This window comes from Ursus americanus, chromosome 17 (assembly GCF_024610735.1).
Source record: "Ursus americanus isolate L20-20 chromosome 17, mUrsAme1.1.p, whole genome shotgun sequence".
Taxonomy (NCBI): Eukaryota; Metazoa; Chordata; class Mammalia; order Carnivora; family Ursidae; genus Ursus; species Ursus americanus.
Window position 1 is genome coordinate 30,409,261 of NC_142143.1, and position 20,580 is coordinate 30,429,840.

The window sequence follows — 20,580 nt, forward strand, 5'->3', positions numbered from 1 at the left end:
ATTAATGACAGGTTAATAAACCACTTCTTTCTTAGTGGGGATAATGGGAAAAGAATGACTTTTTCTTGCACGTAGGATTTCCTATCTACAAAATACTTCTGATCCATCTATTTTTCTTATTATAGGAAATCTGAGATTTATGGATTTTACCTGTATCTGGTATTTGTTTGCATCCTTTGAATTATTAAAGTTTGATTAAGGTAAGGTCTATGATTTTAGTGGGTCTGCTTTGATAATTCAATCGACTAAGTTAACACAATTGTTTTCTATGCCATATCTGAGATGAATAATGTAATTCTTTATCAGTGTACCTTGTTTAACCTCAAGTTCTGGAGCCTGATGATTATTTTCAGGTTTGAGCCTCTTGTTTGTAGAGAATGAGATTTCTCAAATAATAAAATCTATTTAAACTCTTGGAATACTTTTAATCTATTTTCATTTGCTCTATATCATTGGTTAGTAAACAAAGAGAGATATAAAGAATCAGTATTTAAATCTGAAAATCACCCTTGAATTTCCTATTTTCTAGAAATTGACTATGGCCACTATTTGGCTCTAATTATGTCCTCATAAAAAATAGATTGATGTCCTAACTCTTAGTACCTTAGAATGTGACCTTATTTGCGACTAAGGCCATTGGAGATATAATTAGTTAAGATGAGGTTGTAATAGAGTAGAGTGGACCTTAAATCCAGTATTACTGGTGTCCTTGTAAGAGGGGAGAGAGAGACACACACAGAGAATGCCATATGAATGAAGGCAGATTAAAGTGACACATGTACAAGCCAAAGAACATAGAATAATTGTTGACAACTGCCAGAAGCTAGAAAGAAGTCATGAAGAGATTCTCCTTCAGTGCTCCCAGAAGGAACCAACACTGCTAACACCCCAGTTTTAGACTTCCAGCCTCCAGAATTGTGAGACAATAAATTTCTGTTTTAAGCATCCAAGTTTGTGGTACTTTCTGATAGCAGTCCTAGGACATTAATATAGCCACAATGCACTGTCAATCACTTTAATCCTGAGCTGAATGGCTTTGTTTTGTGTTTTGATTGTTTTTGTTTGTTTTATTTTTTTATATCTGTGCCCCTGGACTGCATATTCTCAATGGGAGTAATTCATTCCCTTCTTGGACAATGACTGCTTAAATGGAAGTATGTGGGAGAGGACTGAGATAGTACAATCTTTTCTCAACTAACATTCTTGCTAAGTCTCCCACCTCTGATTTTGCTTGAGTCAATGGTAGCCTGGGACAAAAAAACTTAGCTATTCCAGACTGCTGGTAAAGGACCTTTATACAAAACAATATTCTCTGGTTTGTTTTCAGATGGAACAGACCCAACTTAAGATTTCTCATTCTTATTTGACCTTACTGAAGACTCTACCATGCTGAATTTTTCAAAACAAATTCCCTTGTCCTGTTGGCTTCTTTAGCACAAGACACACAGTGGACAATTTATTGTTATTTTGCTTACGGTTAATTAAAACTGTTTTCAAGTCTGGGATTGAGAGACCCAAGCTGCCCTTCATGAGCTCGGCCAGACTACATACAAAGTGTAGTTCCTATTCAAAAGTTGGCACAACCACTCAAAATTGGTTCAAGCTGCTTCCACTTTGTTTACTTTATTGCCTTTCCAGATGTAGCTTGACCAGGTGTCTAATTAGAATATCCACTTCCCTAATTTTTTGCTTCTATTATCTGCTACTCTATCCCGGCTCTATTCTCATATAGGATTTTTCCTTATGATGAGAAAGTGGTTGCCACAATGTTAAACTTACATTCTTTCTCATTTTAAGTCAATGAAGTGTTAGCAAAATCATGGGTCATTTCATTGGCTTTGATTACATTCTCATTCCTAAATGAATCATAGTAGATGGATTAATACCAAGTGATTAATGACAGGTCTGAGCCCTATACTCTGGCCTCCACACCTCCAAAAACACATGAGCTAATTACGAGGAAAGACTAAATCCCCAAATGAGCATTAGTAAAAGTAAATTGAATATAGTCAGAAAATGTGCATTACAAATAGAATTAAAACATTTTTGTTGATTCGTATTTTAAAAATATATAATGCCTAGAGGAGAAAATAAAAATCAATGGATCAGATAAAAAATTGCATTTGTGGGGCGCCTGGGTGGCACAGCGGTTGAGTGTCTGCCTTCGGCTCAGGGCGTGATCCCGGCGTTGGGGGATCGAGCCCCACATCAGGCTCCTCCACTATGAGCTTGCTTCTTCCTCTCCCACTCCCCCTGCTTGTGTTCCCTCTCTCGCTGGCTGTCTCTATCTCTGTCAAATAAATAAATAAAATCTTTAAAAAAAAATTGCATTTGTATGCACATCAACTGATGAATGGATAAAGACCATAGTATATCCATATAATGTAATACTACTTGGTAATAAACCGTTGATGAATGAAACTAAAAATAATTATTCTCAGTGTGTCTTAGTTTGGGCTGCTATAACAAAATGTCATAGGCTGGGTGGCTTAAATAATAGACATTTCTGATAGTTCTGGAGGCTGAGAAATCTAAGAACAAAGTGCCAGAGGTACTCTGTCACAGTGAGAACTCTCTCCCTGGCATGCAGATGGCCACCTCGTACGGTGGGGAGAGAGAGAACTCTGATCTCTCTCTCCCTCTTCTTATAAAAACAATAATCCCTTCCTGGAGGCCCCACTGTTATGACCTTCTCTAAACCTAATTACCTCCCAAGGGCTCCACCTCTGAATATCATATTAAGGGTTAGGACTTCAACATATGAATGGGGGTTGGGCACAAACATTTAGTCCATTGCGGAGTGAAAAGCCAGACAAATAATGCATGATGCCATTATATAAAACTGTAGAAAAGGTAAACTAATCTATAGAGGCAGAAAGCACATCAATGGTTTTAGGGACAGGGCTGGAGGTAGGACTGGAGGAATTGCAATGGGCATGAGGAAATTTTGATGAGTGCATATGTTCACTATCACGATTGTGGTGATGGTTTCACAGGTATATATGTGTCAAAATTTAACAAATTGTACACTTTAAAGATGAGTTCCTTATGTCAATTATATCTCAATAAAGCTGTTTTAAAAATATTCTATTGTACATTCTTTCAGTCATTCTCTATTTGATAGTTATCACTAAATTGTGATTGTATAATTCTTTTGTATACGTTTCACCTGTGCCCCTGGACTGCATATAAATTTTTACTGTATTTTTCCATTTCCTTAAATACATCTTTTAATATTATACTTTTTTGAAGTTCATTATGTACATCTGGAAAGACATATATCCTGAATTGTCAAAAATTGAACCTATCTGTGCAAACATAACCCAGATCAAGAAAAAGAACAATACCAGAACATTGGTGCCTGCCCTCACATTCCTTTCCAATAAACGTCCTAGGGTAACCTTTCCTAGGGTAACCACTGTCCTGACTTGTAACAGCACAAATTCATCTTGCCAGTTTTTGAGCTTATATTAATAGAATTGTAACAGTAGTATCTTTTGTGTTTGGCTTTATCAAATATCATATTTGTGAGATCCATTCATGTTGCTTCATGTAGTAGTAGTTCATGCATAGTCATTATCTATTCATCGCATTTCGCTGTATGACTATAACAAATATCTTGTCTATTTTTCATGAGTATTTTGAAGTTTTTTTTTTTTTAAGATTTTATTTATTTATTTATTTGAGAGAAAGACAGCACAAGCTTGCGGGAGAAGGAGAAGCAGATTCCCACTGAGCAGGGAACCCGATGTGTGGCTCAATTCCAGGACCCTGGGATCATGACCCGAGCCACCCAGGGGCTCCAATTTCATGAGTATTTTGATTACTTCAAGGTTGGGGCTTTCACAATTAACCCTAAGAACATTCTTATATCTTTTAGTGCACCAGATTTCTTTTGTCAATATGCCTCAGAGAGAGTGGAATTACTGGGCCATGAATATTTCCATCACCCGTAAAATTTCCCTTGGTTTTCTTTGCTCCTGCCCCCATCCTTTACTTCTAGATATCCATGGTAGATTAGTTTGTTCTGGTATTTCATATGAATGAAATAATATATAGTGTACTCTTTTGTGTATGGCTTCTTTTCGCTCAAAGGTACAATTTTTTTTAATTGCTGAAGAGTATTTCATTGTTTGAATATATCAAAATTTGTTTATCCATTTATCTGCTGATGAGCATTTGGGTTGTTTCGTTTTTCCCATGGAATAAAGCTACTATGAATATTTGCATTCTTATCAAATAGCATAGTCTTGGAATTTACTGAGGTTTCCTTTATGGTCTGATATATAGAGTACATTTGTAAATATTCTTTATGTGCTAAGAAATAATGCATATTGTGTGAAGTGAAATTCTATATATATATTTAATACTTTATCATTATTAAAGTCTTTATCCACTTAGTTTTTTCTGTGTTTCATCCATTAGTCTCTCAGATGATTTTGTTAAAATCTCCAGTTACAATTTCCGATTTATCTATTTCCCTGTACTATTTGTTGTTGCTTATTTTTAGGTTATATTGTTGACGTGTGTTTATTATGGACATCTCTTCTGGCGCGCCTGGGTGGCCCAGTCAGTTAAGCGTCTGCCTTCAGCTCAGGTCATGATCCCAGGGTCTTGGGATGGAGCCCCACATTGGGCTCCCTGCTCACTGGGGAACCTGTTTCTCTCTCTCCCTCTGCTGCTCTCCCTGCTTGTGCTGTCAAATAAATAAAATCTTAAAAAAAAATGGACATCTCTTCTTATTCTATTATTCCTTTTACTAGTATACATCATTTACTTTCCCTTTTCTTTTGGCAAGAATTCTGTTTTTTCATGTATTAAAATTGCTACCCCAGATTGCTTAAGACTTTGTCTTACTTCAACTTTTCTATATATAACAAGTGTTTCATAGACAATGTTTCTGGACCTTATATTTATAATTCAATGTAAGTAAATATTATATAAAACTTAATTAATATAACTAAAACATAAAAAAATAGAACTCTAAGGGCTTGTTAGGTTTAATTTATTTTACATTTGTTTTAACTACTGCTATATATTAGTCCTTCAATCTTTTAAGATTTTATACACTTCAGAGAGAGAGAGAGAGAGAGAGATTGAGAGAATGAAAAGGGGCAGAGGGAGAAGCAGACTCCCCGCTGAGCAGGGAGACCCCTGTGGGACTTGATCCCAGGACTCTGGGATCATGACCTGAGCCAAAGGCAGATGCTAAACCAACTGAGCCACCCAGGCGCCCTATTAGTCCTTTAATCTAATGCTGTTTTTACACTGCACTTTCAGTTGCCCTATCTCCATTACTACATTCTTTTGGCTAGAGTGGGTTTTCTTCTGATGGATTAAAAGTTATAAATTATTCATATATTTGTAGTATTTAACCTAAGTCCCATAATCATGTTTATTTACCCTCTTGATGTCTTAAACTTTGCCACTGCTTTGAGGAGATAAACCATTAGCAGGCTCTCATGTCCCTTTGGTTTCTCCCCTACCTTCCCGTTTTTTGCTTTAAACTGGATATATTTTCTTTTTCTTCATTTGTCTTTCTTAGAGTAAACTTATCCAGTAGGCATGGGGTTTGGAAGAAAGGATAGGGGGAATGAATACCTCTGGATGTGATATTCAATGGACCACTGAATTCATGGTTTTGGAGCTTAGAGAAAATCTAGGCTGGAGATTTGGAATCCTACATAGCTGAAACCACTGCTCAAAGGAGACAGGATAAAAAGAGTAGGAGAGCGAACACTAGTATTTAAGGTACATGCATAAATCAAGAAGTTTGCAAATGACACTGCACATCCATTTACCAGAGGAAATGGTGTCATAAAGAGATACTGTATTAAAAATGTACACACTACAAATGGTCCCAAATTTATGATGGTTTGACTTAAAATTTTTTTGCCTTTATAATGGTGCAAAAGAGATACGCATTCAGTAGAAACTGTACTTCAAATTTTGAATTTCGATCTTGTCCTGGATTAGTGAGTGATACGCAGTATGATATTCTCTAGTAATGCTGAGCAGGAATAACCAGCCATGGGATCATGGGGGTGAATAACCAACACACTGACAACTGTTCTATACCCACACAACTGTTCAGTTTTTCCACTTTCAGTATTCAACAATTACATGAGATATTCAACACTTTATCATAAAACACATTTTGTGTCTGATGATTTTGCCCAATTGTAGGCTAACATAAGTGTTCTGAGAACACTGAATGTAGGCTAGGCTAAGCTTTGATGTTCAGTACGTTAGATGTATTAAATACATTTTCAACTTACAGTACTCTCAACTTACAACGGGTTTATTGGTATGTAACCCCATTGTAAATCAAGCAAGATCTGTATATTCACTGCCCAGAATTTAATTTTAAAGATATCACTATTGGGTGTAAGTCCAATTCTGTTGACAGTTTGATTACCCTGATTCCACTCCCAAAAGGCAGTTACCTGGCCTGCCAGTGCCCATCAAAAACAGGACTCTGGTCAGAAGTGGCCTTGCAGTTACAAAGCTTTTTTTTTTGTGGTCTCTCTTAATACCTCGCTTAGATAGGCAGAATGGTGAAGAAACTTCACATCCCTCAAATAACTCCCACTATACTGCCTGAAACTTACAAAGAAAAGACGTGCACTTGAATTAACTGTTGAGATGACTAACAAGATGCATCACCTATCATTCATAGTTTAGTGTGGATTAATCAGACGACCTTCCTAATTCAGAAATTAAAGCAATGGGGGAAGTAAGGAGTAAAGAAGACTGAGTTTTAACCATGCATGAAAATCTTTAAGAAAGGGTAAACTAGAATGGTTTGGTGAAGAGTATTTTGCTTAAGGTAAAAATTGAAGGTATCAGGTTCTTATAGAATAAAAATACTAGTTGATGGGAAATATGCTATCCATCGGCATAGTTACAGAAATGTAAGTCATGAAGAAAGTAGATTCCAAAGGACATGAATTTACCTGAGATCAAGTCTTCAGAGACTTTTAGGCATTACTATTTTCTTATGCTACCTCCCTGATGGCAGTGAACAGCAAAAGAACAAGGTACTATAGTTTTAAGGTGTCTGAGTTCTCATTTCTGCATTTTAATAATTAATTGTATATAATTTATAAATTTAGTATTGAATAAATAGATTTTATTTTAGGCTGTCTATATACCTACTGGCTTAGATGGCTAAGGAACAAGCATTAATATTAAATATCTAATAATTTGTTTGCTATATGACCATCACTGACATCATCTCTGCTAACACATATATAAAGCAAATCATGTGCATCAAATGCAAGCCTAAGCCTTATGATTACATTAATGATTAACATCTATTATTTACTACATACCAAAGCCCTGTTTACATTAATAATTAACATCTACCATTTACTATATACCAAGAACTATTCTAAACAATTTAATTAATATATTTAATATAAATATAACATATATATATTTTCCATTTGCTGAATGTATTTAAACAAATCAATTTAGAAATGTCATAGAGTTAAACAGAACTTCTGACATGTAAACATACTACCATGTTCTGAAACAGATGTTAACACCTGATAAAAGTTAATAATCACTTGTTAGGAAAGCTATCCATTAATAAGGTTAGTCTTCAGGAAAACTAAAACCATTTGTTTTTTTCAGTTTTCCAATCTGACAACGAAATATTACCAAACCACAATCAAATAAAATAAAGACAACACTGGATGGATAGATCAGTACTATGGCTTGGTTATAGCTGTGAACCATTTCGTTCTTGGTGCCACGTGAAAAAAAATTAAGCCAATTACACCAAATAAACCATGGCTTTTGCTTATCACAATTTACTAAGTGATGTTAACTATGGTCCTTGTCAAATATGTTTGGTAAAGGCTATTTACAATGTACATGGTTGAGCATGAACTATTCATAGTTACAAAGATACCTACCAGTTTATACGATATATATATATATATATATATATATATATATATATATATATATATATATATATATAATACACACACACACACACACACACCAAGGAATTATAGGTTAAACAATTCCCCTAAGTTACACTAGTGAGGGTGGAACCAGGATTTGAATTCAGGCAGATCTATAACTTAGACTCCTAATTATTTCACTACACTGACTTCTACTTATGTGTATAAAATTCCATGTTTGAATTTAATCATCTCATTTTCTTTAGTTTCTGTCACTAAGGATTGAAAATGTATCACTGTTGAAACTAATTTAACACATGCCTTTCTAAGATCATTGCTAATAAAACTACCCACCAGCTCTTCTGTCTTTAAGGAGGCAGAAATCTCTTGACACACTATTTTACTTTTCATTTGAACACTAAAAGGCAATTCAGGTGAAGGTTTTAAAAAGTATCAATTTTATACTGAATATTTAGAAATATGGTACACACAGACGCGACAGTAATACAAAATTCATATAATTTAAAACTATTTTCTTATAAACCCTTAACATGGATGGCTGACAGCTCCTAACAGACAAAATTTTGGACAAAGGTACCAGATATTTTGGGGGGTTCATTTTAAATACCATTTAGTCATGCAAACAATTAGGTTTTTAAAAAAATAAATATGACAAATATATGGATTTCTGAAGTAGAAATTGACATACAAATCTATACATTTTCATAATAGTTTTCATTAAAGCATCTTCAAAGTATTCTGTAACATGAAGTTCAGAGCTCAAATTAGATGTAATGAAAAAGCATGAGGTTTTATTAGAATTGTGTAATTCACATACTAAATATTCACATAAAAGTAAACACAAAATTGCAAACATAACTGTTTTATCCTCTGAGTCATTAGCTTCATGAAATTACTTAATGGGATAATTACAAGATAAAATTCTCAATTCTTAATGTTAATAAGGAAATACATATAGGAGCAATACGAGAAAAACTTAATTCTTCCCTCTGAGAAGTAGTGAAAAAGTAACATAATTGCCCCTTGGGATTGTCGAAGCTTTCCTAGAATTCCTTAGGGAAAAGATACTTTTGTTAAACAGTGAGAACTAAAACTACATCCCTTTACCAGCACACAAACCTGTAAGCTTTCTTTTCCAAACATACAGATGCTCACAACTCTGAACTGTAAATTAGTGAACTGGGTTAAAATGTCCCTACCAACCATTTCCCCAAAAAGACAGTTCCAAAGAGGGGGGAAAAGTCTATTACCTTTTTTCACTTGAACAGCTTGAATAAAATTTCTACTATGAGTTTAAGAGAATAATCAATTTCACATAAACAAGCTTGATGGTACTTAAGATGAAATAAATACTAGTTATTAGAAAAGCATATTCATTGAAACATCAAAACTTAACCAGGTTATGATCCTAATTTAAACAGTTAGTACAGGAGAGATAAGAGGATTTTCTTTAATTTAGAGCAGTGATCATTAACTCTGACTACAAATTAGGATCACTCTGAGAACTTTAAGAAAATGGAAGCATGGCTCCCTTCCTAAGAAATTCAGATTAAACTGTTGTGGGTTGGGGTCCATATTAAAGAGTCCTCCAGATGATTCTAATATGAAGTGAGGGTTGAGAAACATTAATTTGGAAAAATTACTAATCAGGGTGGATTTGATTTAAATAAATCATTTAAAATTCAAATAGGGGAGCACTTCCTACATTATAGGCATTGTTCTAAGTGCAAATAAGGAGGAATTCTTTTTTCTATAAAAATCATTGGATAACAATATATTTTTTATCTTTTGAATAGTTACATAATTTTATTAAAATATTACTCAAAGCTATTATGATCTGCTGTCACAAAAGATTCCCTTCTACTTTTCTGACTTATCGTCACTTGATACTGTAACAGAAGAGACCAAACTCAGAAACTTTTTCTCAAGTTACGTGGACAGAACATAAAATTAACACAGATTTCGTTTTTCAAGTCATAGTATATGAGGTATTCTCCATCTTATATCTGGAGTCACAAAGCCATAATTTAAAAACTGAAACTGGATATTGCTTTAATGCTGAACAGAATCTCTAAATCAAAAATGAACTATGTATGATTGGTGTCAGTGCTTGATTTAAATTGCCTAAAAAATAATTTATGACACAACCTCAGAGAACCTAGTAAGAGTGGATCTTTAATGTAGACCATGTTTCCTTGTGACCTATTTATAAAATATTTCTTTATAAAAACTTACAGTAATATGATTTTTGAAATATACGTAATTAGAAATTAGTCATCTCAAAGGAACAGAAATAACAGTTTTGGAAATTCTACATAATTAGAAATTAGTTACTATCCTGGGATGATAGCTTGAGCTTTAACATTTTAAATTAAAACCACCTTATCAGGTATTATAAAACTCATTTGAAATGTATTTTAACTCAAGAAAAAACATCAGATATAAATTAATAAACTTGATTTATGTCTACTCTTCAACCCAACAGTTTTCAGGTTTAAATTTGCTAAAACCAACTGACTATTAATCCTATACAAGGCTAATTACCTTTTATAGATGGACAGCAGGCCAAAATGATTAAATTTTGGTTAAATTGTAATATATGTATATACAGGAAAATGCAATAGCAATTTGTTTTCCATAGTTGATGGAATTAAAAGGAATTAAAACAGCTTTACAATTTTTATGAAAGCTCAGTAGTCAAATAAATATTTAATAAAAATATACACCATAGGAAGATAACAAGAACTTAGTGTTTAAAAATAAACTTTGTCACATTGTTTTGCTTTCACTTAAATAGAACAAGCAACTCAAATAGTTGCTTAAGGTATTTAAGAATGATTAAGGTGTGTTTTTGGAACAATTAAAATTAGAATAACACTAGAGAGATAACACTAAGATGAAAGAGAAACTATGTTTTAACTCAAAGGTTTAAAGTTATGGTTATTGGGGCTTTTTCAGTATGACCAAGATCCTAATAGACATGTATAGTTTGGGGAGTAAAAACTCAAAGATAGTCATAATTATGTGGTTCATGCTGTGAAACTCTCAGTATGTAAAAAAATACAAATACAGTATATATAAGCACCATTAGAAATGTGCGTGTGTGTATATGTATATTTATACTTAAAACTTTACCTGATTAAAAACTGCATTTCAGAGTAAAGTTAAGGACAAAGCACACAACTATGAAAATACATTCTTAAGCTAATATGTCATGGGACTTATTTTTAAAAGCTTCATCTGGCATTCCTTCTAAAAATCAACAAAATAATACAACATAAAGGAAACCAGTATTCTTTTATGGTGCAAATCCCTCAGTTAAACAGAAATTTCCAAAGAAAAAAGAATGTGTTCGATAAGTGTTTTCAATCCATAATCAGATTCCAACAGAAGGTAATGAAGTCAACTAATAAATGCAAATTCATAGAATAAACCAGCATATGTTAAATTTGCCCCCAAGGGACTATCATTCAGGTTTCAGATTATTTTTAATTGAGAGTAGTCAAGATTACTCTGCAGGAAAAAATCTTCCTTCTATATAAAAGATAGAAATTTGCAAACTGTAATTTAATATTTCTGCCATGGTCACCAAAACTCAGAAAACCGTCATATCTTATACAATACATACCCTGGGGTAAGACAGGTCTTTAATGAAAATCGCATTTTGATCCTATGTAGAGGCAGCTCATGATAGACTGTTACGCGTATACTTGCTATTTTTCAAAGCTCCCAGAATAAGCAATCACATAAGATACACTGAACTTCTTTGAGGACATTGTGACATGATAAATAATGTTATTCACCATTTAAAATACGTTCAATCTCTTCTAGTCTTTTTAAAGCAGCAACTCTTTTCTTCTCAATTTCTTTGATTTCCTTTGTTGTTTTGTGGGGGGTCTCTTTGTCTGTATTTTTTCCTAACAGTTTGTTGGATTTAGACTGACTTTTATTATCACTTGGTTTTATGATCTTTGTAGGTCTAGGTTCACTTCCTACTTCTTTTACATTTTCAGCTGGAATTTTGTCTCCTTCTACACCTGAAGTCTTACCAGTTGGGGATATTGGCTGTTCTGCAAAACTAGATGAGGAAATTTTTTCCCTGACTATATTCAAATGGCGTTGAATATATTCTTCATGTGGTGCTAATGCCAATGTCTCAACCAGGCATCTTTCAGCTTTTAGTAAGTCCTTCTCTTCAAAATAAACAACACAAAGATTGTGTTTTCCTTGCACATTGCTTGGATCCATCTCCAAAATCTTTTCAAAACATTTTTTTGCTCCAAGTATATCTTTCTTTTGATTCATCAGAATGTCTCCCTTTAAAATAAGACCCTTGATATGATCAGGATAGTGTCTGAGTAACTCTTCCAAGATTGGCAAAGCCATTAATTCCTTTGCTGTCTGAGAATACAGGAGAGCCAGATTAAACAAAGCACTTCTGAAATCGGCTTGTAATTTTATGGCTTTCTTCATCCACATCTCTGCTTCACTGTCCTTTTTGTCATCCATGGCAAGCATTCCCAGATTGAAATAACCATTAGCATCTTGTGGCTCTTCATTTATATAGCTTAGAAGTCGTTTTCTAGCTTCTGGTCTGAGTTTAACCTCACCTAAGAATAATTTTTTAAAAAGAAAAAAACATATTGTTAACAAATGAATTAAGTCTGAGGAGCAAAAGCCACTTTCAGTATTTATCTAGTTAGATTAGAAAAAGCATCAAAACAACTAATTTCTGTAACTAAATCAAAAAGTAGAAAGCAAAAAACTCAAAGCTTTCACAGGGAAGACCGTGTTTCAAACACTGAAGTGATAGCTCATTTCCTTTCCTTTAAGGCAGCAAGAGTGCCTCAAAATCCTGAAGGGGCAAAATATCTCTTTAGAGTTGAGAATCTAACTGGGAGTAGCAGAGGAAGATTATGCAATTAAGAGGAAGAGGCACTGGATTTGCCAACAATGACATGTATTCAATCTTGATTCTGTTAACACTATGACTTTATGCATTAAATCATTTAACTTCTCTGGGTTGGCCTGAATTTTCTTTTTCTTTCTTTTTTTTTAAGATTTTATTTATTTATTTGACAGAGAGCGCACGCGTGTGCACCCCCAGGCAAGGAGAGCAGCCTAGGGAGAAGCAGTCTTTCCGCTGAGCAGGGAGCCCCATGCGGGGCTCAATCCCAGTGACCTGAGCCAAAGGCAGAAGCTTAATGAAGGCAGACGCTTAACCAATTGAGCCATCCAGGCGTCCCAGCCTCTGAATTTTCTAAGAATTACATGACACATATGTAAAAAACCTCAGGAAATAGTAACTATTATTGGATAAACAAAATGCTGCAGTCTTACAAAATCAGATTTTTTAATGTATTACTTCAAATTTTTTAGGACTTTCAAAGGTAAAAAAATACCACTAAACATAAAGCTTAAACATTTAAATTAGGATTCAAGAAACAAATATTTCAGATAATTTCTAATGCAAATAAATACAAAAAAATTCAAGTTCCATGACTACGAACCTTAGGATACAATTTTATGTCAAATAAAGGCCATTTTTCATGATTACCAAGGTTAGCTAACTTTACAAAAACGTTAACCTTTCTCTGAAGCCATGTTTTAAATACCAGCCATAAAGATCTTCTTCTATCCTTTTATTTGACAATAAGATGAATAAAAAAAATATAAAACATATCAGTTGGCTTAAGTTCTTATCTTGAACTAGTTACTAAATTAGCCACATGAAATTTGGGGTAGTTATTAGATCTATTTGATCCTTAATATAAAAATAGAAGACTGGTAAAAGTAAACTCAAATACCCTCTTTAACTCAAATACTATGATTTTATGATTCTTTTTGTTTTTTGTAAAAGTTTTTAAAAAGTATCTAAGATTTAACTACAAAATATAAATGTAGATTTTTTTCCAAACTAAAAATTAATATTATAAATTATATATATCACCTTCCACTGTACTACTAAAATACCCATATATCAAAGATTCTAATTTACTGTCACGAATAATTTAGTTTTGTTGAATTACAGGAAATTACAATAATATCTCAGAAAATAAAACTAGATATAAAATGATACCAAAAACACTTGGTCATACTATTCAAGAGAAAATACATTTTCTTCCTAAAGCATATAATGCTTTTGTCTCCCTAGAAATAATTACAAAAAATTTTTTGCAAGTTCTGATTATTTAATGTATATGTATATATAAGAGATTATTTCTGTACATAAAATGACAAAACAGATTAAAAAGGCACTGCTTAATAGAATGTCTGAAAAGTTAAGTCTTAACATATACCCAAAGAACTAACAATTGTGTTAGAGTGTATTACTTGAAATTCGTACTTCAAGTATTTTAAACATTCTTAGAAATAATTTATGTACAGTTTTGATATAAACTATCCATTCATAAAGCATTTGCCTCAGGTAATGTACGTTCAGGTTTTATTTTATTTCAAACAATATGTTTAAATACAGAAACATTTTGAGAAAACATACCTGATTCTTGCATTAATATAGCAGAATTGAATAATGCTAGTTTATGCTTTGGATTTAGTTCTAAAGCATGATTAAAATTTTTTAGGGCTTCATTTGGTTCTTTAAGTTCAATATGAACAATTGCCAGGTTGTACCAAAGATCTGCATTATTTCTGTCCAGCTCTAGTGCTTTAAGATATGCTTCTTTTGCTTTGAGAGGTTTATTCATTTTTAAAAGCAACTCTCCTCTGTGGAAAAATCAAACACAAGCTTTACTCATATTACCATGTCAATCTGTAGACACTATTTTTCACAAGTTTTAAGCTTTTCCACATACTCACACTTTTCCTTTTTCCTTTTAACCTAAGCTTTTAAAGTTTCCTAACAAAAATAACTATCTGAATATGTCCTCAAACCTGAACTCATTAGTTACCAAATTTGGTTATGTTTTCAAATATTATTAGAGAAGGAAAAAGCATACCTGACTTTAAAGGGTAAGATATGAGGAGGTATCCAATAAAGGGAGAACAGGGAAAATATATTCTTTATGTACATCTTGAAAGACGGCAGACTAGACTAGACAACATCAGAAAAATGACAGTAAAAAGAATGGGAGATCAATAGTTCAGGAGACCAAGTAATAGCATTTGAAGAAGGAATATAAATATGGTGATGATGAGGAACTTCCAGTATTCAAATCTATGTTACAAGTCTCATTTATAAAGAGCAGAACATTTGAAAATTTTGCCTTTTCTTATATAAATTTAGTCTTCTACAATGTATTCTTATAAAATGGCCATTCATTAAAAATAAACAAAAAAACTCTACAAAACAACAAAAAAAGAATTTAAAAAGCTGATTGGGTAAGGGTTGCAGGGCACTTGTGCGACCAGCAGATACCTATGAAGAACACATCTGGATGAGGATCACAGTTTGAAAACCATTTTACAAATCTTTCTAATATGGTTCTATTTTCTGTTAGCTTAAAAAAGTCATATGTGCAAATCAATTTGAGTAGTTACTTTCATTATGATCCTATTATTTCCTTAAGTATTAGCATAGGAATGAAATCAAATGAACCACTAATATTCTCAATTAAAGCAACTTCTGGAATGAGTGTTTGTCCCAAATGCTTTTTTTAAAATGCAGATTACTGAATAATTCTTCATAGATCAATACATGAGAGGTTTTATTCACATATGCAACCCCACTAAACTTAGCTAATTTCAACAACTACTGAGTAAGACTGAACAAAGACAGCCTCCAACTTATGAACAGATTTTATCTCAAAAGCTTACTGAATTCTGAATACATTTTTCCCATAGAGGCAATGTTATAAATTATGATTAGGTTTTTGGGCTAGGCTACAAAACCAAGTTTAACATACAATTTTCCTCAAGTGTAATACAAATGATAATCCTTACATGGGAAAATATATTAAGTTCCAACATGTGGTGCCAAAAGTTTTTTTTACTGACAACTAAAAAGTTTCTTTTTGGTAAAAAGCATCAATAACCAGTCAGAAAGCTCTTGAAAGCTGGATTTTAGAAATAATCATTATAAAATGTAAGTTTCAGGTGTTTTAAGTAAAAATGAATGTGACCGTAAGAAGCAAATGAAACTAAAAAGGAGCTTCTACCCTTTCTTTCATATAAAACCTAAGTTTGCCACCACATGTTACAGACTGTTGTGAATTTCAAATCAAATCAATTAAATTTGATCTTAAGTCTAAAGTAGGCTGTTTCTATACTCCTGGTTGCTAAGATTACTAAAAGAAAAAAAAGGCAATTTAGTTCAGATAGTCAAAATGTACATGCAGATACAGCTTCAATTTTCTATAATGACAGCTTAAAGAGAACTACAATACCTGCTAATATAAGCCTGCTTGAAGTCGGGTCTCATGCTTATTGCTTGTCGGTACAGCTGATCTGCTTCTTCCAGCCGGGACTCATTTGCTCGGATAAGATTGGCCAGATTAATATAAACATTTAGGTGGTTAGGGGCAATCCTGGCTGCATATTTTTTACCAGGAATAATCTGTTCAGAAGAACATAATTTGAATTTCAGTACCAAACAAAAATAAAAAATAAGTACTCCTAGTGGCTTACTTAAAATATCCATGACATATAAAGGTTATGGTACTAGTTTTACTGCCAAATTAAAATAAATCATAAAAACATGAAAGCACCTGCAATATTTACAAAATATAAATAATCAATATTTTGTGGCATTAAAGGATATATTTTTCATTCATGCTAGCTCAACAGAATATTGTCAGCTTTTATTTATATGCATCATTTTATAAAGTCTTATAAATCTAAACTCTTAAGGCTAAGGTCTGTTAATATATTTGCATCAGACCCAGAATAGGAAGAACTCAGACCTCCTTCCCTTCAGTCATGCATTTGTTACACCATGTCAGCTTTCATGTTGTCAGCAAAATATTTCCTGGTTGTGACAACAGGGTTTTGAATTTTATTTAGAGTTATACTAAAGCCTCACTAGTCTGGTAGAGTTTGGAAATAAAAATCTCTTATTAACTGATTATTCAGGTTAAGCAAAGGTTATAAAATATACATAGACTCAAATTTTCAGTGAAAATAATAAACTGTGTCTGATAAAAATCTATATTGAACACAATTTAACTTTAGAATCTTAGGATTGAAATAATGCTTAAGATATCATGTGGTCCAATTTTGTTTTTAAAACATTTATCAAAATACATCCAATTATTTTAATATTATTATTATTAATAACATAATGTTAATATATACTACCACAGAGAACACTGTAGTGCAGTAAACTATCTTTTCTGATGAAGCATAGCTGGTCAAGGCCAGGATCTGGCTTTCCAACTTCCAGGCTATACTGTAATATCCAATGAATCGTGTGCATGTGTCATTGTAACAACTGAACACCAAACAGCAACAGAGATGTATCCATTCATTTTATTACTTTGTTTTATTCATTTATCTTTTGAGAGGAATAACATTGACTTTAGTGCTTAATGTACATATATAAAATTCTCTTCATTTAAAGTCATTCAATTCACTGATAACTTCTCATCAAGAATATCTAAAATTCATAACTTTATAAAACTTTTTAAACATACTATACAGAAAATTTTTTTAATTGAGTTAGAAAAGTAAATGTAATCCTTTATAAAACTTGTAGTATTATGCTAAGTGAAGTAAGTCAGTCAGAGAAAGATGAATACCATATGATCTCACTCATATGTGGAATTTAAGAAACAAACTAGCTGGGGCACCTGGGTGGCTCAGCCGTTAAGCGTCTGCCTTAGGCTCAGGTCATGATCCCAGGGTCCTGGGACGGAGCTCCGCATCAGGCTCCCTGCTCAGCGGGAAGCCTGCTTCTCCCTCTCACACTCCCCTAGCTTGTGTTCCCTCTCCTGCAGTCTCTCTCTGTCAAATAAATAATAAAATCTTAAAAAAAAAAAAAAACTAACAGAGGGAAAAAAGAGAGAGAAAGACAAGCCAAGAAGCAGGCTCTTAAATACAGAGAATAAACTGATGGCTAACAGAGGAGAGGTTGGGGGGAGAGATGGGTGAAACAGGCATTGGGGATTAAGGAGTGCACTTGTATTTAAGTGCTGAACCACTATACTGTAAACCTGAAACTAAATATTACAGTGTTAACTGGAATTTAAATTAAAAAAAAACTTGTAGTAATAAATGGTTTATTGGATACTTTACTTTTATGTCAACAAATTAAAGAAAAGATAAGGATTTTCCATCTAGGTAACTCTATTCAATGTGGACATACAGTGGATATAACACATTAGGAATAAACTATGACAACTTACTTGGGGCATCAGTGACTTAGCCATCATGTAAGATTCTTCAGCTTCTTTGGTTCTATTTAAATTTTTGTAAGTTCTTCCCACATTCATGTGGGCACCAATATCATCTAAAATTTAAAAAAAATCATTTGTTGGCAAATACACTAATAGTATTCAATGTACATGTTTCTAGCAACAAAAACACTAGGCAAAAAATGCAAAAACAGGCAACAGATCCTGCATCCTCCTTAAAGTTCTTCTAACACAATTTGTATAATCTATGATCAATGCTACACTAAAAAATTATTTAATAAAGTACTATAAGGACAGAAAATACACATGACATGAAAAAACTATTTGACTGGATTCTTGAAAGGCTAAGACATGACAAGAGATACGGAGGTAATAAAGAAATTTGTATCATTTCCTTTCACTAGTTTTTACTATACTACACTAAAGCTTGCTTCCATTTCCTTGATTGCAGAGCTCTGGAATTCACTCAAAAAGTATGGCTCAACCCTAAAAGTGAAAAAATCTACAAGTGAAAGAGATCATCATGATTCCTAGAACTATTTCCAGTGCTGTAAGTAACAAATATGCACCATGGTGGGACACAGGCAAAGAGACTAAAAAAAAAAACCCTGTGATTTTGTTTAAAATTTTTGTGAATGTGGATGGAATGCAAGCATAATACCAGGATTCTCCAGTATTAAGATGCAGCAGCCCATCTCTCTTAACTGATATATTCCTACATATTTATGCTCTTTTTAAACATTTATGTTTTTTTAACCTTTTTAAAAGGTTGTGTTATATCAATATGTCAGAAACTTCTGTGTAATTTTCTGATATGGAAAATCAAACTCTCACCAAATTTTTTCAGGGACAGAAAAATATGCTATTTAAATAAGAAAGGTATTAGTATTAGGGTTCATTACACCCTACTTTTAGGACACATTTCCTAGTAACTATTTCAAAAGTTTGGAATAAAGACAGAAAGATAAGAGAAGATCTTAAATCAGACAAATTTTATTGAACGTGAATCTCTAACAGATAAGACACAATTACTACTTGCCTATGACACCAATGATTTCGCAGTTGTGGAACAATTTCTCTGCCTGCAAATCCTAGGACACACAGGAGCCAAGCATATATATCTTAAGCATTGCCCTAGGAGGAGAGTAACAGTCCTAAGATCTTGCTACATTATGTTTCGGGCTGGTAATTGTGTGCACTGAACAGAAACTGTCACATGCAGTACAGGTTTGGTTAGAGAACCCAGAGACAAGCTTGGGAAGAAAGGGCTGATTTTTTTTGTTGTTGATTTTTTGATTTGTTGATTTTTCGTTGACATATTGCTGAGTCTCATGAGGTTTCAGGAGAGGTCAAGGAAAAAAAAAAGAAAGGAAAAAAAATTGCTTAGGCAAACCATTCCCAATATTAGCTGCAAATCTGGATACTTATGAATTTTAAAAATTCAGATAACCTTAGCGCCACCTAGCTCTATCAAAATAGAATCTATATCAAATAGAATCTATAAATTCTATGTATAGAATCTATACACGCAAAAGTGTTTTTAAAAAGTTTCAAAGGTAGTTCTGATGTAGGCAGAGCCAAGGCTGAAGTTCATTGTATTACCAAGTGCATAGGAAAAGAATAGGTAGTTTTTGCTCTTACATAGCTCATTTTTTTTACATCAGATAAATATTTATCATTTATTATATAGAGATCAGAAAGCTACTTAGGTAAAACTAAGAATCTGAAAAAATTAATTATAAAGTAAGAATTTAACCTAAGTTTAGATAAATAAAATTACCAAAGAACATGGCTAAAGACCATAGAACAAGCCAAGACATCTCTGAACACCAAATTCAATATTTCTAACTTTATGTACTTTTTCATAATAAATTGTAATAAACTGGTTTACTGTTTTCCTGTCCACAGCTTATGAGAAACAGCAATTTTGAGATTATGGTAGGGAAATCATACTAAAGTTCAGCAAGTATTTCAAAAACAGCAAAAAGTGACAACTGACAATGAGGGGAAAAAATATTTTAAAACTGAGTGCTCATACCTGGCAACAAGCCAGTGATATGCACACTGTTTACTAGACAAAATTAAACATGCACATACACACCCACCCACACCATTTACTCTTTAAAACAACGCAATGAGATAGAAACTACTGTCCCAATTTAGAAATGAGAAAAATAAGGGAGAGGAGGCCTACATAACATCTTCAAAGTTTCAAAGTCCCTGTATTTCTGATATCAAAGATGATTCTGCTTCTCTAAAGACTCCTACAATGAACCTAAAAGGTTTTAGAGATTAAATAATAAATTAAAATTAGTGAATGTTGGGGTGCCCAT

The 20,580-nt window shown here is 33.0% G+C and overlaps 1 protein-coding gene across 5 annotated transcripts in view; it reads right to left on the reverse strand.

Annotated features, from left to right (window-relative positions):
- TMTC3 (transmembrane O-mannosyltransferase targeting cadherins 3) overlaps positions 1-20,580 on the reverse strand; it is a 61,350-nt gene that overhangs the window by 2,773 nt on the left and 37,997 nt on the right. For 4 of the 5 annotated variants that reach the window (XM_045780011.2, XM_045780008.2, XM_045780010.2 and 1 more), the window contains exons 11-14: positions 18,239-18,342; positions 16,283-16,452; positions 14,437-14,663; positions 8,352-12,547 (exon numbers count right to left, since the gene is read on the reverse strand). In XM_045780011.2, coding sequence (XP_045635967.1) covers positions 11,733-12,547; positions 14,437-14,663; positions 16,283-16,452; positions 18,239-18,342 — 1,316 coding nt within the window. In that variant the 3' untranslated portion in view covers positions 8,352-11,732. Of the gene's footprint in view, positions 1-8,351; positions 12,548-14,436; positions 14,664-16,282; positions 16,453-18,238; positions 18,343-20,580 lie in introns of those variants that run through there. The other variant, XR_006776532.2, reaches the window with a different exon arrangement.